The sequence below is a fragment of the Copidosoma floridanum genome, unplaced genomic scaffold, assembly GCF_036245765.1.
Source record: "Copidosoma floridanum isolate Cflo_tuat_1 unplaced genomic scaffold, Cflo_Japanese_pri ptg000040l, whole genome shotgun sequence".
Classification (NCBI taxonomy): Eukaryota; Metazoa; Arthropoda; class Insecta; order Hymenoptera; family Encyrtidae; genus Copidosoma; species Copidosoma floridanum.
In genome coordinates, this window is record NW_028321917.1 from 3,477,923 (window position 1) to 3,498,394 (window position 20,472).

The 20,472-nt window shown below is 33.2% G+C and overlaps 1 protein-coding gene across 1 annotated transcript in view; it reads right to left on the bottom strand.

Annotated features, from left to right (window-relative positions):
* dpy (fibrillin-like protein dumpy) overlaps positions 1-20,472 on the bottom strand; it is a 294,688-nt gene that overhangs the window by 135,219 nt on the left and 138,997 nt on the right. The window contains 22 exon segments of the mRNA XM_089597931.1: positions 11-391; positions 486-806; positions 970-1,152; positions 1,577-1,657; positions 1,998-2,141; positions 4,963-5,757; positions 7,541-7,669; positions 7,873-8,016; positions 8,116-8,518; positions 8,685-8,953; positions 9,040-9,417; positions 9,533-10,174; positions 10,251-10,433; positions 10,539-10,727; positions 10,808-11,330; positions 11,431-12,145; positions 12,219-12,369; positions 12,578-12,993; positions 13,080-13,461; positions 15,136-15,324; positions 17,543-19,306; positions 19,930-20,178. Coding sequence (XP_089454057.1) covers positions 11-391; positions 486-806; positions 970-1,152; positions 1,577-1,657; positions 1,998-2,141; positions 4,963-5,757; positions 7,541-7,669; positions 7,873-8,016; positions 8,116-8,518; positions 8,685-8,953; positions 9,040-9,417; positions 9,533-10,174; positions 10,251-10,433; positions 10,539-10,727; positions 10,808-11,330; positions 11,431-12,145; positions 12,219-12,369; positions 12,578-12,993; positions 13,080-13,461; positions 15,136-15,324; positions 17,543-19,306; positions 19,930-20,178 — 8,631 coding nt within the window.

Sequence of the window (20,472 nt, forward strand, 5' to 3'; positions counted from 1 at the left end):
TAAATTGTACCAGAACAACTTTTGTATGGATTTCCGACCGTTCCAATTGGACAGAAACAAGGTGGCATTCTGAAGGTATCACAAATAGCTCCAGATCCACAAATATTAGGTTCACATGGATTTGATTGTAGTATACACCCTCTGACCGTATTAGGACTTTCAACAAATCCGGGTAAACAAGTACATTTAGAAAAGCCACTATCGAGGACTGTACATAGCGTATTTGGACCACATGGTGACGGATTACATGGATGGTTCTTGAGTTTACACGGTGTTGCAGGTGGATGACCTTCATAACCTGGCAAACAGAAACATGTTGTTTGACCAGTTATAATTCGGCATCCGGTATTCAGGCCGCATGGATTGTTTTGGCATTGATCTCCTTCAGGAACTAAAACAATAAGTATTTTTTATTTATTTTTTTTTTTTTTTAAACTATTTATTTATTTTTTTTTTATTTCTATACAATGATAAATTTCACTCACTACATTGCTCAAAAGGATTTCCAGTTAATCCCTTTGGACAATAACAAATCGGGCTTCCATTGTCTACTTCGCAAAGTGCACTTATACCACAAGGATTCAAAGAGCATGGATTGTGTGAAACTTTACGACAAGCAATTTGAGGACTACCATCATATCCTGGCAGACATTTACATTGCGCTTGGTGATTTTCGTAGTAACATTCTGCATTTTTACCACAAGTATCTGGTGAACAAACATTCACGCATCGTCTGTTCAATCGATCACAGAGTTTATCTGGAGGACAGTCCTCATTATATTGGCACACATTTTTTGGTCCTTCAACTGCAAACATAACAATGAATAAAATTGCTGTAATCTTTTATACCTAAAAATTCTTCACTCTTGGAATAAACTACTGTTGTATATAAAGATTAGATACGTAACTGACGTATTCTTCATGAAGAAATATTAAAAACCTTACAATGGTCTTTTAACTATTTATTACCTGGAGAACAATCTATAAAACCATTTCCATGATATCCTTCCTCACAATTACAATCTGTTGCATGATTTTTATTGATACAAACAGCGTGAGTGACACATGGGTTTCTAATGTGACAAGGCTCTTGGCAGTTGCGTTCAATGCAGGTCTTCGTCAATGGACAATCTCTATCACTTGTGCAACCCACTAAAGAAAAGACAGGGAGAAAAGCCATACAGCCCCAAAGAAAGGTGCATAAGAATGAAGTGTGTGAGAGTACCAATAGATTTCATGGCAAGCGAATATAATTCATTTTTCAGAAACACGTGGCTCTATAATGTATACAAAGCGTGGCCAATAAAAGGTTCTTGATTTTAAGATTCATGAAACGTTGCGGTAAATGTGTCATTTTAAAACGTCTATTCAATAAAAACAGATATGTGCGAAAGATTCTTAAACTACACGAGTGCTTTCAAAAACTGTATTTCAAAAGTAGTTAAATGGTTTCGTTGTAAAATTCTTGTATATTACAATATTTACAAATATGAACCAAAATTATTAACAAATGTTCATTACTATACGATGTGAATTGTGTTGTGTAACATTTGATTCTAGTATTTATAATACAAACCTTTAACGCACGTATTTTGAGTAGGATGGCACTCTGTTCCTGTTGGACAATAAGGGCATCCAGTGTCGTTTCTTACTGAAACTATATAAAAAAAACCATATTCCATCAATACTTCCGTAAGTTTAGGAATAAACTAATAATTGAGAGTATTTACTGTTAGCTATTAAAATTGCTAAAGCAATCATGAAATTTTTAGTTTTTAAATGAATAGCTATAAGAAGGTGGTATTCTTATAGGAAAAGATAATTGTAACCGATGTGAAATATTCTTAGATATCCGACTTTTTCTTTGAAGAATTTTTATATTTAACCTGTGGCTAAAATTCATAACATCGTACTCAATATAAAATAGTACATTTTAAAATTCACATCTGTAATAAGGAAACGTTTACATAAATGAACAATGATATTTATAAATTTACCTGTATAACATAAGGCTCTGTGAGCTTCAACGGTACAGTCATTAGTATCGGAGCATGGGCTACCAATAATGCAAGGGTTCATGCATTGGTGATCCACACAGGCCAGTTGTGTTGGACATTCGTCGTCGGATGTACATGTTACATCTAATCAGAAAATGGTGACTTAAGATAATTTTAATTTTTTCTGCCGCAAAGATTGCATTATATAAAATTAATTGCAATCTTAATGAGCACTTTAAAAAAATTTTCTTTATTGAGCTTTATACTAAGTTTTAAATAAATCAAAAAATTTGTAATAATAAGAAATACATATTTATAATGGTAATTTTTTTTTTTTTTTTTAATATTTTATTTAATAAATGTTAAATAAGCTGTTAGTGCATTTATTCTCGTTAAAAAGGTAAAGCATTAGTTACACCATTTTCTCACCCTACGAAAAGCTTTTTTAATAACATTGAACTTCAGTAATTTTTATAGTTTGCAAAATAATACATATAGAAAAGCAACTTAAGATATTGAAATTTTTAATAAAATAAATATTTTTGTACTACTTTTAGGTTAATGTATACTATATAATAGGTAATAAAAAAATAGCATGCAATTTGAAATAAGAGAAGACGAATATTATTGAAAAATAAAAAAGTTTTCTACGTACAAAGTGTACACATAATAAATTAATACTTTGATTCAACATTCTTCAAAAAAAAATTTCCATTCGGAATTCTGTACATCAATTTGTATTACATTCACACATTTAATATTTACATATGTATTATTTACATAGAATATAATTTTAAGTACGATTTTTGCTATACACTAAAAAAATTCATTAATTGTAACATTTAAAACAATTTAAAGGGCTGTAAGGCTCCATTTCAACTTATAGCAAATATATCTTGTCAGTATACGTCCTTTTGCTTCATCATAACAGGTGTTTTGAATATAAAATTCAGTATGATTTACATAATACAAAATATAAAAGCCCTCGACAAAAATTGTTTATTAGAATAGAGACAGATGTAACGGAAAAATCATTTAGTATATAGTGAAGGTAAATAATTTCATACTACACTCAGAGAATATAAAGATAGAGTATACATTATGATAAAAAAAAGGGAAAGTGTCTCTTATATAGGTGAATAACATAGTATGTGTGTTAATTTTCGAACGCTAGAGATTATAATACGTATAGTTAAAGAAAATTGTAGAGAGCATAGGATAGTATAAAATTGCCAAGTACAGGAGTTTAGATAAAATAGTAGAATTTTTTTACAAATAATTTAAATATAGGTCTGTACTATCAAGTAATCTAAAGTATAATACATATTAATTAGATTCATTAGCTAAGAAGTCTTAAGCGCTTCAAGACCATGAACATAAGTATACATTTTAACAGCTAAGGAACACTTGGTGTGCTATAAGAACTTTTTAATCAGACCATTGTATTAAACAAACTCTTATTTTATTTAACTATAATATTATTTTCAAATCTACAATCAACACGAAAAAAAAAAAAACATTAGACTTCATTATTAAAAACACTAATTAAAAATTAAATACCGTTTTCAGAGAGGCAATAATCTTTTTTCTTTATAAAGTAAACTTAGTTTACAATATCATTTTCATAACACATGCGCGCGCGTAGACACATACAAACACGCACACACAATGATTTTCAAAAATCGATACTTTTAAATATCATATTTGAGTTATATTTTTTTTGTCATTTCTGTCGAGTGTCTAAGTATCATGATAGAATGTTGCTGTTGTCATTGAAAATTATGTAAAAGTCAATATTATTAGTATTATTCTTAGTAGTCTAAGTAATAAAAAGCTCATATTTAATGGAAATTAATTATTCATCAAATAAATAATTGACAGCCTTTTGGTACGTACTGTTTTTGCTCCATATTTAATACACAGTTGTTTCAATAATTCTGTTTTATTAACCAGATCTTTTTTTTCTTTCTGCAAAAATTACTAGTTTCTGTTATGTAACTTTGAACATCTCCTCTTGGACATTATGTGTAAACTAAGTATGATTTATCGATTAAGTAGATGAAAATGTCTGTAACAAGTTAACTGTACAGTTTTTTCAATAGAAATTTCCATAATTATTATCCCATGTAACAAGTCTACTCAAAAGTATCAATACAAGAAAAAGGAATTTCATTGCATGAAAACTAATTTACTGTGAATTTCATAACGTTGAAATATTATAACAATAATCATAGTAATAAGAATAATAATAAAAATAATAAAAACACCAACAATAAAAATGATAAGAATTATAATAATAACAATAATAATAATAATAATAATAATAACAACAAAATAATGGTAAAAACTAAAATACAAGTATAAAATACTTTAACAAAAATTAACGTCCTTTTCATTGATAATTACTTAATAAATAAAGCCCCAAAATAAAGTTTCATTGACTTCATCCACACGTCAATTAAGACTAATAATACGCAGAATATTATAAAATCTTTACAGAATAAAAGAACAACCCATGTACAACTGGCGGTTATTATATGGTAACGTACGAACTGTATAGTATATTTGTACCACAAACTATAATAACGTAAAATATTTGCATAGTCATGGAGATGAACAATTACGCTGGGATACAAAGAGCGCAAACAATAGGTAGGACTACAGAGCAGTGGATAGCAATAGAACTTAATGGTAAAGCAACTAGCGCTACATCAGTAACAGAGAAAAAACGCTAGAGGCAGAGTATACAATACTTTAAAAGTAGCTTAAAGGAGAAAAAAAATTGTAATAGATGCAGATAAACCAGCAAACAAACCTATGAAGAGCAAGTACACATAACTATATGAAGAGTAGAAAGAAAGAAAGAGGAAGTACTAGAACAAGTCCGGTCTCACTTGGAGAGCTGTTTTTTTTTTTTTTTTTTTTTTTTTATGATGGTGCTTTGATGGCTCTGCTGCTTCATTACCTTTTATACATCCATATTTCGTGTCTGAAATAAAGCCATTGGGACAGAACTTGCAGATAGGTTTGTGCTCTTCGACGTAACAAGGTGCATCAGCGGGACAGATGGCTCCTTCGCAAGGGTCAATGCAGCGATAGTTGCGGCAGGCTAAATCGGCTGAACAGCCACTATCTCGCAGACAGATCGACAGCGTAGGACTGCAATTGCGCAGACAGACGCAGATTGGCTGATGATCAAGAACCTCGCAACTTTTATCTTCAGGACAGAGCTTGTCCCGGTTGGCACGCGCACTGCAAGGGTTCTGGCATTTACCACCGATGCAGGCCTCGTTGGACGGACAGTCCACGTCCTTGTAACAACTTGGCATGTCTGGGGCACAGTTCAGCTCACCCAACTCATTGACAACGAAGCCGTGCTTGCAGACGCACAACGGCCGATGGTTGCGTACTTGGCAGCGTTTGTTTACCTCACAGCTGTGCTTAAAATCGGCACATGGGTCACGACACTCACGTGTCTGTGCGTGACAGGCCAGCCCGGCTGAGCAATCGTGATCCGATGAACAACCGATACTCGGGATCTGTGGCCGCGAGCTGATCGAGTCGCATCTGGGGTCGGGGTTGCAGGCTGTCTGTGGCATACCAATATAGCACTGCGGACATGAGCAGCGCGGCTTGTGCAGGACAACGTGGCACAGGGAATTGATACCACAGGCCCCACGCAGAGTGCATGGGTCCAGGCACTGGGCGTTTATGCAAGCTTTTTCGCTCAGGCACTCGATGTCACTTGTGCACTCTTGTTCTGAGTTGATTGGTATTTGTTTAATTTTCATGATTTTCGTCGTCATTATGATTTCCAGTATTTTTTTCATTTTCGTTGATATCATTTTATTCGTTTCCATAGATACGTTGGATGTCATTGTGATGGGTGTTGGGAAGATTCATAGGATATCAAAAAATTAAAATCAAAAGAATAAAAGCTTACATGAGAACTGTGAAAGGAAACGTTCTCAAAGTAAACAAATAACCACATGCTTTGTTTGGAAATAGACCTTTGCATTATCATAGAATTGTAGCAAGATATTTCAGACTTACAAAATTGATATACACAAACTGAAGCTACGGTAAAAAAGATTTTATGTATGATGACCACGTCCGTAATGTGCTATTGGGATTCCAAAAGGTCAAGTGACTCTCGTGATATAATTATATAGCCAACTGGGAGAAAAATAAGACAGGTCTTATGGGTGCAATTCTGTTTTTATTTTTTTTAAACGTTCAACGATTGTAATTAGACAAAACCTTTTAAATAATATGTTTTTCAGGAGATGACGATATCTTAGCTATTTTTTCTCAACTCAATTAGTCTTTTGCAGCTTAAAACTTTTCTTTGAAAGTGCGAAAACGCACATTTAACCTTACCGAAACCCTACTTGTTTTCCTATAAATAGTTGGGAACGGGAGAACTTTGTACAGGTTAAATGTGCGTTTCCGCACTTTCAAAGGAAAGTTTTTTGATACGATCTCAAAAATGCATTTAGGAAAAATTGGTTTACACTGTTTAAAAAAAGTTATTACTCGAAATAATTCGACCCGTTATTTTTAAACATAGGCTTCATGGAATATCACATTTTTTGTAAAATGATCCATGTATATTTTTATCAAGTTGTTTCCGAATATAAATTTCAGACATGATTTAGTTAGCTGTTGAGGTAAATAACAGGAAACTCAAGAAACATATCATGATTCTTGGACGGTCTTTTATAAAACATTTTAATCTAGAGATTAAATATTAAAAGAAAAATAAAATCAATTCAAGCTGCAATATTTACATAAAGCCATTAGAAATTTTACGTATAAATACAGAAAAATGTATGTAAAAAAAAACAAGCTCTGACATAAAACATTCCAGTAGTAATCAAGCATGGGTATATGAGAATGTCCCTTTTGCAGCTCCCAATCTGTTATTTTCAAAACGCTTAAACCTAAAACCGCAGAGAGGTATCATGTTAGCTGGGACTAGATGGGTGTACCCTATTTTAGAAAGGTACTTTAAATAAAAAATTAAGAAAAAAAAAAAAAAAAAGAAAAAAAAATGTAACACACAAAACTAAATGATAAAAAAACAGATTGGATACTGAAATAAACATTCTGCATGTGTATAAACGTGTCAAATGAATTTGAGGGGGTTGTATTTAAACTATTTACAGTATATGTTTATATTGAAATGCAATTTTTTTGCGTATATATACAAATGTTTAAGTGACTTTTTTTTATTTGCAAATAGTGCAATGAGTTTGTATGTGCAGAACATTAGATTTACATTAGCTCCAATCACATCTGTCTCTCATTGTTAACAATTAAACGCATTAAATTAAATTATAAAATGTTGTAGCAGTGGCTACTTTTAACGAAACACAATGGTTATTTTCGACAGAGCGATATTTTCTGGCGTTTTTTTTTTTTTTTGAGTAATACTAATGAATATTCATTTTTTATTTTCGATATACTAGTCACAGTTTATGCACATGTAAGAGTTTAAAAACTAATGCTGTTGGGCTTAAATGAGTTGTTGCATATCTTACCTGTCGTGCACTCAATATCTGGGGATCCAGTTGTACCAGGAGGACATCTACATACAAAAAGAGTGCCGTCACGTATGCATTCTGCATTTTTTCCACAACCAACTGTTCGACAATCAGGAGCAGATTTTTCTGGTTTACCTGACATTCAAATTTATATCACAGTTATAAGATTTTTTCTATTTTGCTTTAAGTGATTAATGGTTTTAACTTTCATGATATCTAACTCATTATTCTTTACTTACAAACATGGTAAGGATCTCCAGATGGATAATTTGGAGGGCAATAGCACTGTGGTTGATTTTGATGTATACGGCACACAGCGTTAATTCCACATTTTGCATCCTTGCAAATATCGCAAGTGCATCCTTCATAACCATTTCCATTACAATTGGGTTCACAAATACATTCAAAACCACTTGATGTTTCTCTACATTTTGCGTTGTTACCACATGGCCGTCTTAAACATTCGTCTCCACCTGCAATTGGAGGAAATTTATTTTTACAAATAATGAGCTGAATATTTATCTTAAGTATTAAAAACTTGTTTATGAATATCAAATGAATTGATAAAATACCTTTTTTACAGTTTATTTTCGAATTTCCAAAGTGCCCTGGAGGACATGAACATTCTGCTTTGCGATCAACAACGCGGCATTGGGCGTTAAAACCACATACTCCGTGTTGTAAGCATGGATTAGTACAGACACCAGACTCGCTACATTGTTTATTTGACTCACAGTCTTCATCGTCATGACATTCAAGTTGATAACATTCTTTGCTAGGTTCACCTTGAAAACCATCCGGACATAGACATACAGTTCTATGGTTTGAAATTTTACATAATGCATTTATGCCACATGGCGAGTGGCTTGAAGCGCATGGATCAGTGCACTGGCCATTTGTGCACGACAAAACGGCTGGACAATCAGAGTGGCTGCGACAGCCAATCAGGCACAAACCTCCATTGCAAAAGTAACCCTAGAATAATCAGTTATTTGGTAATTTAAAGATAACTAAGCTTTCAAAAGAAATATACGTCATATGCTAGTCAGCGTACTATAAAGTTTAAACAATTTTTTTAGCTTTTTCATGGTAGAGTCCACTATACTTTCGTTACTAGAATAGTTTTTTAAAATATACTAACCTTAGGGCATTCGTTGTTAACGTCACATTTAACACGACATTTTCCTTCGTGACATTGTTCCCCACAAGAACAATGATCTTGTGCTAGGCAACTATTCACGCAAAAACCTGTTTCATCACATTCACACGATCCATCACATGAAGTCATAGTTTTTGCACAACTAATTAAGGCGTTGCCGTAATAGTTTTGTGGGCAGCTGCATTGCGCAGTATGATTTACAACACGACAGCCAGCACATTCTCCGCAAGCTCTTCCACCTTCACAGGGATCTAAAAATGAAATATTTTATGCTAGATTCTAATTGCAAACGTATGATTTATTTAAAACTATTGTAAACAGTAGCTATTTTACTTACTTTTACATTTATTGTTAATACAAGATTCGTCAGATGGACACGAATTATCACTTCGGCATCCAATATCACACAGTCGGTTCTGACATACTTCATTAACGGAGCACTCTGCATCACTGTTACATATTAATTTGCATACACCATTATCACAATGTTCGTCATTCATGCAATTAGATTCACTTCGACAAGTTGTATAACAAGAATTTCCGTAACATATCTGTCCAGGTAAGCATTCAGAATCTAATGAGCACGGTAGGAAAGATTGTTTGCAATTGTTAAGCGGATCTCCAATTAGTGGTGCAGGACAGCTGCACAGTTTGATGTGATTCGATACAGTACATTGAGCATTTGTTCCACAAGCGTTAGTGAGAGAACATAAATCTGTTAGGAATATTCATTTATTATTATAATTTTTTTTATTTTATCAGTTTAACAATTTAGATTCAATTCTATAAAATTAATTTTTAATAAAAAAAAGTTGTAGAAACCTTATTACCTGTACATTGATTATTAAAGCATCCAAAATTGTCTTGACATTCAATATCAGATCGACAACCACTCGTGCACATTAAACCTTCACATATTTCGCCACTTCGACAATCTTCATCTTTCCTACATAGAGCTCTACATATTCCAGATTCACAGCGTTCATTACTTAAGCAATTAGAGTTCGAGGAGCATACAGGTTTACAGTAGTTGGCAATACAAGAAAAACCAGTTGAACAGTCCCTGTTAGCAAGGCAACTGGGTCCTGGTGCTCTCAAACATGCAATTTTAGCTGTAGGGTTTGGTATAAAGCCTATTGAACATGAACAAGTTGCTCGTTGATTGATAACTGTGCATTTTGCATTAGGTCCACATGGTGTTACTTCACACGGATTGGCACATTTGTTAGCCACGCAAGCTTGATTAGAATTGCAGTCTTCATCACCAATGCAACCATCTGTGCAAATACTTTCGAGACAAATATCACCAAGGAAACAATCGTTGTTAACTTTACAAGTTAAAAGACAGTTTCCACCCATGCACTTTTCATTGTACGCGCATTCACTGTCATTTGAACAAGTTGGTAGACAAACGTTATTACGACATGTATTACCTTGATTACAATCATCCATATTGCTACACGATACAGGTACTATAAAGAAAAGTTTTAACCATAAGTATGAATGTTTAGAATAAAATTTTTTTATAGCAATTATTGAACAACTTACATCTTACACATTCGTGCTCTGAATTTCCTGTGAAGTTTGGTGGACAACTACAATGTTTCATGTGATTTTTTACTTGACAATATGCATTGATTCCACACGCATTTCTTAATTTGCAAGGATCTAAACATTCACCGTTCGAACAAATATCTGATAAATTACATTCTTCATTTGAATTACAGGGTGCTTCAATAAAACGTTATCATTAGTTATTACATGTATTGATATAGTTTTATTCCAGTAATGTATTGATATAGTTTTATTCCAGTAATATATAAATAATGCTCTTACGTCGACAAATATTTTCATAACAATTTCCAACGCATTCAGCCGATGATGTGCAATACTTTGGCTTAGGCCTGCAACCAATGATCAAATCATGAGCGTCTCCTTCATAATCAACTAAACACTGACAATCTCCCCCATGAGCATTGGTGACACAATCCGAATTTGGTCCACATTGTAAATCAGCACAAACATCTGTGATATAAGTGTAAATAGAATACTTAATTTCCATTCTTTATATGACCCTAATATCCAAGGCATGATTATATACGTACCAAAACATTTGTGTCGATTATTTATGTTCACACACTTTGCTGAAAGTGGACAGTCTTCGTCAATTAGACACTTTTCTGGCTCATGACAGCCACTATTATATGGATCTCCAACAGTTCCTTGTTTGCATTGGCACCTGAATGTTCCTCGTGAATTTTCACAGACCGCACCTGGTGCACATGGTAATACAGCGCAATGATCAATCAGATAGCACCCTTCTGTGGCATCACCAGTATAACCAGGTTGACAACTGCATATTTGTGAATGATGTTTGGCAGAGCAAATAGCATGCTTTCCACAAGGGTTGCGTGCAAGACAAGCGATTCGGCATCTATGTGATTCGCATAATTTTTCATCAGTACAATCTTCATGTGAACTACATTCAATAGGCTGGCATCCAATTTTGTCATTTCTAGGATCACCAAAAAATCCTTTTTTGCAGGAACAATACGCATCGTGGTTTTCTGCTTTACATTCAGAATTTCGGCCACAAAGTATCAAATTACATGCTTTTTGACATTCCGACTAAAAAAATCATTTAAATAAATTGTAACCGAAATAAATATGCTAAAAATATATGTAACTTTAAATAATATCTTACAAATACTAATATTTTACTACTCACTTGCCCTACGTTATTATTAATACATTTCTCATCCTGATTACATTCACTATCGGAGAGACAACGATGCTCTTGTACACAAATATTATTTAAACAGTACTGATATTCTGGACAACTTGAGTTATGTCTGCAGGTTGGTTGACACAAACCTCTTATACATAATTGATCACCAATACAATCCCTAGTACTTGTACATAACGCCGTACATATTCCGCCATTACAAGAGGATCCAATTGGACACTGATGGTCAACTTTGCAATATTGCACTGGCGTACAACCGAGATTTGGATCTCCAGTACCTCCAGGTTGACAAGTACAAACATAACTATGATTAAGTGGAGAACAGTCTGCCCCGATTCCACAAGCATTTGGTACAGAGCATGGATCTATACACTTGTGATCATAACAAGTACTAGATGATCCGCATTCACTGTGGTGATTACATTCAAATTGTATGCACTCTATTTTAGGATTTCCAAAAGTATGTCCAGGACATTTACAAGTTGGTGTGTGGTCACGCATTTCGCATTCAGCGTTGTGACCACAGGTTTCAGAAATGGAGCATGGATCACGACAAGTATTATCTATACAAGCTGCAGTATTAGGACAATCAGTATCTGTAAAACAGTCACCTGGCTGTTTGCATCCTTGTTTGAATGGATCTCCAACTAATCCACGAGGGCATGAACAAGTAAACGAGCCTTCATTATTGTGACAACTAAAACAAAACATATCACCATCATGTTTTAATCATTAGTGAATAAATAATTCTTTGGCAATGTTTAACGTACGTGGCAGTATTATGACAAGGTTTTTGTAAGCATTCATTGATATCAACGCAGGATCCTCCAATAAGTTCATATCCCTCGTAACATTTACATATTGCGTCATGATTTGCTGTTGTACAATTTCCGTAGCCACAATTAATTTGATTACAAGGACCTATAAAAAAATGTTTTTTTATTCGTTTTAACGTAATTGAAATCGTAGTTGTACATAGGATTTAAAATATGCATTAACAATCATGAAAGAAAAATTTAATTTTTTCCATCAAAACATTTTTTTTAAGTTTTCAATTAAAATATGTAAATAAGCCATAAGCACAAATAGAAAAATGTCAAACGTTAAATATTATATAAATAGTTCTTACTTGTACATTTATTTGTATCAATGTTGCAATACTTGTCAGTAGGACAGTCATTATTTGATGAACATTCAACTTTAAAGCATCCAGAAGCATCGCCAATATAACCAGGTTGACATTGGCAGGTAGCGACGTGATCGATCACAGAACATATAGCATTAGCGCCACAATCGGCAAAAGAGCATGTATCAGCGCAACTATGCTTTACACATGCTTGTGTATCAGGGCAATCTTGATCAGTGTTACATTGGTATGGTGTAGAACAACCTGTTTCTACGGAATCACCAGCTGAACCAGTGGGACAGACACATCTATAGCTCCCATGTAGATTAATGCATTTTGCTGATGGATGGCAAGGATTGTCCTCACATTCATCAATATCAAAACATTTTTCTAAATTTTTTAAGAATCCCTGAGCACATCTATTTGAAAAAAAGTTAACTTTTAATAAATTGCATTCAGGTACAAAATCATAAGTTATTTTCTCTGAGTTAATTATCATATTAACCTGCACTTGTTATTAATACAGACTTTGTCAGTATTACAGCCAGTATCTGAAGTACATCCAATTTCACATTTTCCGTCAACACAAAGTTCACCAGGTAAGCAGTTACTATCACCATAACAAAGTTTTATACAAATTTCGTTATGACAACGTTCACCTTGAGCACAACTGTTGTGTTCTTTGCATTTGAGTTGGCATTGTCCTGATACGCATAGGTGTTGGTTGGAACAATCGCTAATACTTTTGCAGCTATTTGGTACTCGAACACAACCTTGTTGAGCAGTTGGATTACCTTGGAAGCCAATTGGACAAGTACAAGTAGTAGCATGATCAAAGCAATTGCAGATAGCATTCGGACCACACACATTTTCCGTTTTGCAAGGATCTAGAGAGAGAGAGGTATTTACGTCATCTAATTTCTGAGAAACTGTTGTCTGACAAGTAAACCTACCCAAGTGTCAGTCACCGATTTTGATGAAACTTTGCATAGTGGTAGAAAATCAAAAAATAAATAACACGTGTTTTTTTTTCGGTGGAGAACGGTTCCTAAGGGGTGAAATCTACCATTAAGTTTTTACCCTTAAAACACATATTCTGTAATATTTTCTTTTAAACTCAATGTTTTTCAAAAAAATTATGTAAAAATTGTTCCCATCAAAAAGTACTTATAATTTAAGAAATATTTTACAGTCAGGGTTGCATCCCCTATATTTTAAGGGTTGAAACTATGTTCTCTATAGTAAGTTTTTTTTCCGAAAATTCTGAAATTCGTTGAAAATTAATCAAAAAAATTTTTTTGCATGTTACATAACATGTGCAGCTAACCAATATTTGTATTTTTCTTAAAACAACCCCCTATAGGGTTAAACAACCCCTATTCAAAATAAATTACTAAAGCCGTTGAAGATAACAAGTTAAGCATAAAAATTTATGTACAGGGTTTTTTCGGGTCGCTGATTGCGTATTCGTTGTCAGATTTTGGAAATTAAAAATAATAAATCCAATATGGTGGAACACAGATAAAAATTCAACACATCAAGGACAGCAAGGGTTTCAAAATTAGAATTTTTAACAGATTTTTATACTTTTCAATAATTTATTGATGAATTCTCTTGGTAAATACAAAATACATAAGAAATGTTTTTTATTAAGAACCTAATTTTTTTCTTCGTGGTTTAATTTACTGAACTATATCTTTCTTCAAAATACCTTCCGTATTCTTTTTTTAACATTTTTTTTACTTTACTTTTATTTTAAAACGTATGGAAGCTCTTTTTTTGCTGTACAACTAGATAACGGATAACTTTACATAAATGTTTAATGAGTCAATTAAACTAGAATTTTCAAAATTCATTTTGGAAAAGAGATATTCATTGTCAGAAACGACTCAAATTTATATACTGTCACTTAAGTGTGTACTGATATCCTATAAAATTACTCCTAACTGAAAAATAACTACATATAAAATTCTAATGTATTATTTTATTGACGATACTAATGTACGCTGAAAAAAGCATTGGCACATAAATCGTCTAGGTTCTCCGCAAAAATTCACAAAATTTTGTTGGGTTGTTTTAAGAAAAATACAAATATTGGTTAACTACACATGTTATGTAACATGCGAATGTTATGTAACATGCAAATGTTATGTAACATGCAACAACATTTTTTTGATTAATTTTCAACGAATTTCAGAATTTTCAGAAAAAAACTTACTAAAGAAAACATCGTTTCAACCCTTAAAATATAGGGGATGCAACCCTGACTGTAAAATATTTCTTAAATTATAAGTACTTTTTGATGGAAACAATTTTCATATAATTTTTTTTAAAAATATTGAGTTTAAAAGAAAATATTACAGAATATGTGTTTTAAGGGTAAAAACTTAAGGGTAGATTTTACCCCTTAGGAACCGTTATCTACCGATAAAAAAAACACGTGTTATTTATTTTTTGATTCTCTACCACTATGAAAAGTTTCATCAAAATCGGTGACTGACACTTGGGTAGGTTTACTTGTGAGATATATCTGTAAATAATTCACATAGGAGATATAGTACCTTTGCATTTGTTATTAATGCACGATTCAGATGAGTGACAATCTCGATTGCTTCTACAACCCAAGACACAAATATTGTTTGTACATGCTTGGTTAATTTGGCATTGATTATGATTCGTACAAGGTATCACGCATTTTTTATCAATACACTTTTCTCCCTCTGCACAATCAGATAATGAGCGACACACAGCTAAAAAATATTGAGATATGAATTTTTAAATCATTGTATTTACTATATTTTCAAACAATATTAGTTTCTATGATTTTGTCAATACTATTAAAAATGTTATTAAAACATACACATGTTATTAAATTTCAGTTATCAACAAAATGATGGATTCTAATAAGATATTAACATTATAAGTCCAATAATTTAAGTTAAAGTGTACATATAGTTTTTTTACGTTCTGATATGTTTAGTTTAAGTGTGAAAAAATTAATTAATAGCATTAAAGAATACAAAAATTAAGATGGTTCGATAGTAAACCCAAATGTCTCATGAACTGCATGAAATTGTATGAAGTTGTTATTGTTGTCCCAATGTACCTACTACACTGAAAATTTCAGACCCGCTTAATGTGGAAAATTTTGCGAAATTACTGTATGTATACACCTTACTTACGAATTCTACAAATTTACATACCTAGCTGGTCGGTCATGTCCCTAATTACAGATGACTGGTTAATTTTTCTGCATAAATAACCATGTCATCTATTTGGAAAATTCATTTTCACGTTTATTGAAATAAATCATTGTAAAATTTTGCGACAATGACTTTAACCTCTCACTTTGCCGCTTTGTCCCCGATTTGGACCAACTGGTCAGATGTTTCAGAATGTTTTGAAGAAATCTTCCAATTAAACGTAGCATTAGTCTTAACGATATCGGCACCAAAATTTGGACGTGACCTCCCGTACTACAGGAAGAATTTGCGATGCTTACACTACCTTACAGCTGAACTGTGTACCATAATGGTAATAAAAATGCAGTAATTTAATCCTATTTAAAGTAGTTTTTTCTAATCACGAAAGTACAACGTTCCGATGGATTAACTACGTATCTAGAAATCGCAATAAGCGTACCTTCAGCATCATATTTTATTCAGTGTGAGGGGGTGCTCTGATAACTCACCTGGTGCAATTTTCAACGTTAGTTGCGTGTCCATGAGATAGATTTAGTTCAATGAGTAAGCTTGTGGTATTTGAATATGCAATTTCACTCGTATGAACATGTGATAAAGAAGTAAAAATGGGTTTTGTTACTCATAAAATATCCTCTAACGCTGATAAAATGTCATTTTAAAGTGATTCTTTTATGACTCCCGAGTAAAAAGTGCCACTATCAAAATGATATTTATTAATACTGCTTAAATTTCAAACGGCTATTAGTAAATATTATATATGGAGTCGAATTAAGTACTGATTCAAAATTTTAGATCATGATATCTGATATTAAAGTTCGTAGGAATAATTATGTAAAATCGGCGCTTAACCTCAAAATACCAGCAGTTGATGCTTGCCTATGCTTTCAACATGGGAAACGAAAATGTAGGACTGTGTTTATTTTAACATCTTTTGATTAAGTCCGTGAACATATATATTTCTAGACGGCAGTATTTTTAGTATAACGTAAGCTTTATTGTGTCAATTTTTACTTAATAATGTTCAGTAAATAAATAATTAGGCTACAACTTACAGTGAAGAAAAACTTAGTTGCACATATTTAGGATTTAATTCTCATTCACCATTTTCTTGCGCTTATATTCGTCAGCCTACTCTACAATTTTGAGAGGTAGTGTACTGTAACTGAATAAATTATTCCTCAAGATTTCATGTTATTCTGTTTATAATGATCTCATGAAAGAACCACCTTAAAGGTACATTAATAAAGTTTCTTGAAAAAATCCATCAAGAATATCTTTTATTTGACCGACCCAATGCAAAGGTAAATAGTGTTGAAATATGCATTAAATATAATTGTTAGCAAATTAGATTGTGTTGCTTGTAATAATAAAAGAAATGCTAGAATTTTACTGATTATTTTAAATTGATATTTTTTGAAATTTATGATAGTTATGTGTGTGTGAAGGCAAGTTATAAGCTCTTACATATTTATAAATTAGATTATTATAAAATATAACGAAAAATATTCTTTTGTTAAAAAATTTTTTTTTCCAAGTAAACGTGTATTGTTGTGGTACTCAACATACACATATTTTTTTTAATTAAATGAAATCGTATTTTTTTGTATGTAATAAATTAAATATTTGAAAACAGACATATAAAGCAAGAAATAGTATTACTTTACTAGTTTCAATAAAATACTTACACACTTCATAACTTTGTAAAAAATACACTTGAGCTTAAATTTTTATAAAAATTATTTTATTAGAAAAATGTATCACTTACCTTTACATTGTCCATCTAGACAAACACTGTCATCACATTCATCATCAACCGTACACTGGTTTGTTAATCTAACGCAGCCATCCTTTATGCCTTTGGTTGAGGGGATAAATCTATGCATACACTTGCAAATTGGCTCGCTGTTAATAATTTCACAAATGGCGTTATGGCCACACGCGTTTTCACAAGGGTTAATGCAACGCCGATTTTGACAGATCGAGTGCACCGGACAGTCTCGGCTAGTATTACAATAACCCTCAAGTTGACAGCCTTTACCGCCTGCGTATGGATCGCCCACCTGATTCAGTGGACATTGACAGACAGGACTGTTAGAGGCATCAGTAATGCAAATAGCTGTTGAGTGACAAGTATTGGATTGACAAATGTCGATAGCTGCACATTCGATGTCAGCTACAGGATTAGGCTTAAAACCTGGTGGGCATTGACAAATTGATTTATGGTCATCGGCTATACAAACGGCATTAAGACCACAAGAATTTACGTCACAGGCATCATAGCAAGTGTGCTTCTGCAAATTACAAAGCTGCGTTGGTGGACAATCAATGTTGTAAACGCAGGGTACGCTCTGACAGCCTTTATTTGAGTCATTAGGATCACCAATGTATAGACCAGGTAGACATTCACAGTTAGCTACATGATTATTTACAACGCATAAGGCATTTGGACCACAGGACAAGAAATTGCAGACTGGTTGACAAGATAAAACGCCATCGTTACTAGACTTACAAGTTTCATATTCTGGACAATCAATGTCACTTATACACTGATCTTTACTAGAGCTTATACAGCCATAGCGGTCATTCGGATTTCCAGTAAATCCTGGCAAACATTCGCATCTGGCCTGATGATTATTAGCTATACATTGGGAATTAGCTGTGCAAGTGAAGCTCTTGCAGATTGATTTACATTTGAGTACACCTAGAGCATCTGGATGACAGACTTCTGTGTTGCGGCAATCACTGTCGTTAGTACAATCAGGTACAGAGGGTTTTTCGCAAGAAGAGCTTACTGGATTCCATTTATAGCTATTAAGACATTTGCAAGCGGCTCGCCCGTTCTTATCAGTTTCACATTTTTGATGGGACCCACACGAAATTTTACTGCAAGGATTTATGCATTCTCTGATACCATTTGGAGCTAGTAAGCAGAAATAGTCAGCTTCACAATCGTTATTATCATGACAAGCAATGTCACCAACTGTTTTTCCAGGTTGGCAACCTTCACTGAGATTACTTGGGTTCCCAGAGAAACCATCAACACAGAGACATGATGATATATGATTTTCTGAAACGCAAAGGGCATTTGGTCCACATTGCAGCTTACTGCAACCATCAACACATTTTCGGGTACCCTTTCCAATTTGAAAACAAATTTGTTGTGCTTCGCAATCAAGATCATTAGAGCAGTGGCCACGTTGTTGACATCCACGTCGTTGGTCGTTGGGATTTCCATAATAACCGGGTGGGCAAACACACGTACCATCTTGGCAGATGGAGCGTGGACCGCACTTGACATTGCTACATTTGTTGACACATTTGTCAGAAATACAAGTGTAGTCTAAGGGACAATGCAACTCTTGGTTGCAAGAGCAAGAATTTGGATCTTTGCAAGTGCCAATTTCCACGCGTTGGCAGCTGGTGAATGGATTTCCGAAGTAACCATCTTTACAACGGCAGTCATAACTACCAATAGTATTAATACACACTGCATTGTTGCCACATGCGTTTCCATTACACTCGTTAATGTCTATAATATGTGGGGGAACAAAAGATAAAAAAAAGTTATTAGTGGGATTTTATTTGACTATGAACCGTCAGTATCCCAAGAAACGAACTGCTACTATTAGTGATGTTAGTATCGGATTCACATTAAAACTAAATATATACTGCCATTCAATTAAAAAATTTTCAAATAAAGTGCATAAATTTGTTTCCGTGTATTACGTGTTAAAATGCAAAGTCTAAGGCAGTTTCTCAGCTTTTAAGATTCTTAATGAAATTTTCTTGTCAGTAAAAACTACGTGTCTAAATATTTATGTTTAAAAAGTATGTTATAAAATTAATTAAAAGCCTTTTTTTCATGTAAAAATCTCCAATTCTTATGAAATTTGAAGAAATATAAAAACGAAATACTCAAATTAAACTTTATGGTGGAGAATAATATGAATCTTAAACATAGAGACTCTAGTGCATGTGTGACGTTTTAATGGTTCACCTCTTACCACTTATATAACAGGTCGTTGTCCTGGTACTGGCAAATAGGGTTAGTTTAGCAAATATTGGTTTACTATTATTAATTAGTGTTTGTTGATAAACACAGAGTTATTAAGCTTAAAGCTTTAGTTAACAAAGCTGGATTAGTATACTTGCCAGAACACTGAATGTATGGATTTCCGGCATAACCTTGAGGACAAACACATTCAGCGACGTTAGGTCCAGTGTTACATTGTGCTCCAACGCCACAGTGAGTTCTAGAACAGTCTGGTTTTTCTTGAATGCCACAACTCAAGTAAGGATTGCCATTGGTGCCTGGATTACATACACACTTTGATTCCATCAGGCCATACTCGCAGTGTGCATTAGAACCGCATAAGGGATCACATTTGGGTGGTTCAATTGCTGTGTAATCATACATTTTTTATCTTACTCTAATTCCATGAAAGTATCTTTCGTTTGCAAACTTTTTGTAAATTTAATCACATAAAAAATATTATTTGGCTGATGATTTAAGTATGTTTGTAATGTTAGTTAGAATGACAAAAATTGTTTCATAAAAGTAATCTTGGGAATGAAATCGAGCAAAAATCTGTGTAAAAAGTATCCAGAGGATCCTTGAAACCTTGAGATTTGAACTTATCGAAGTTTTTTTTGTAAATTTCCAAAATTTTAAATCTTTTAGCCATAAGTATATCA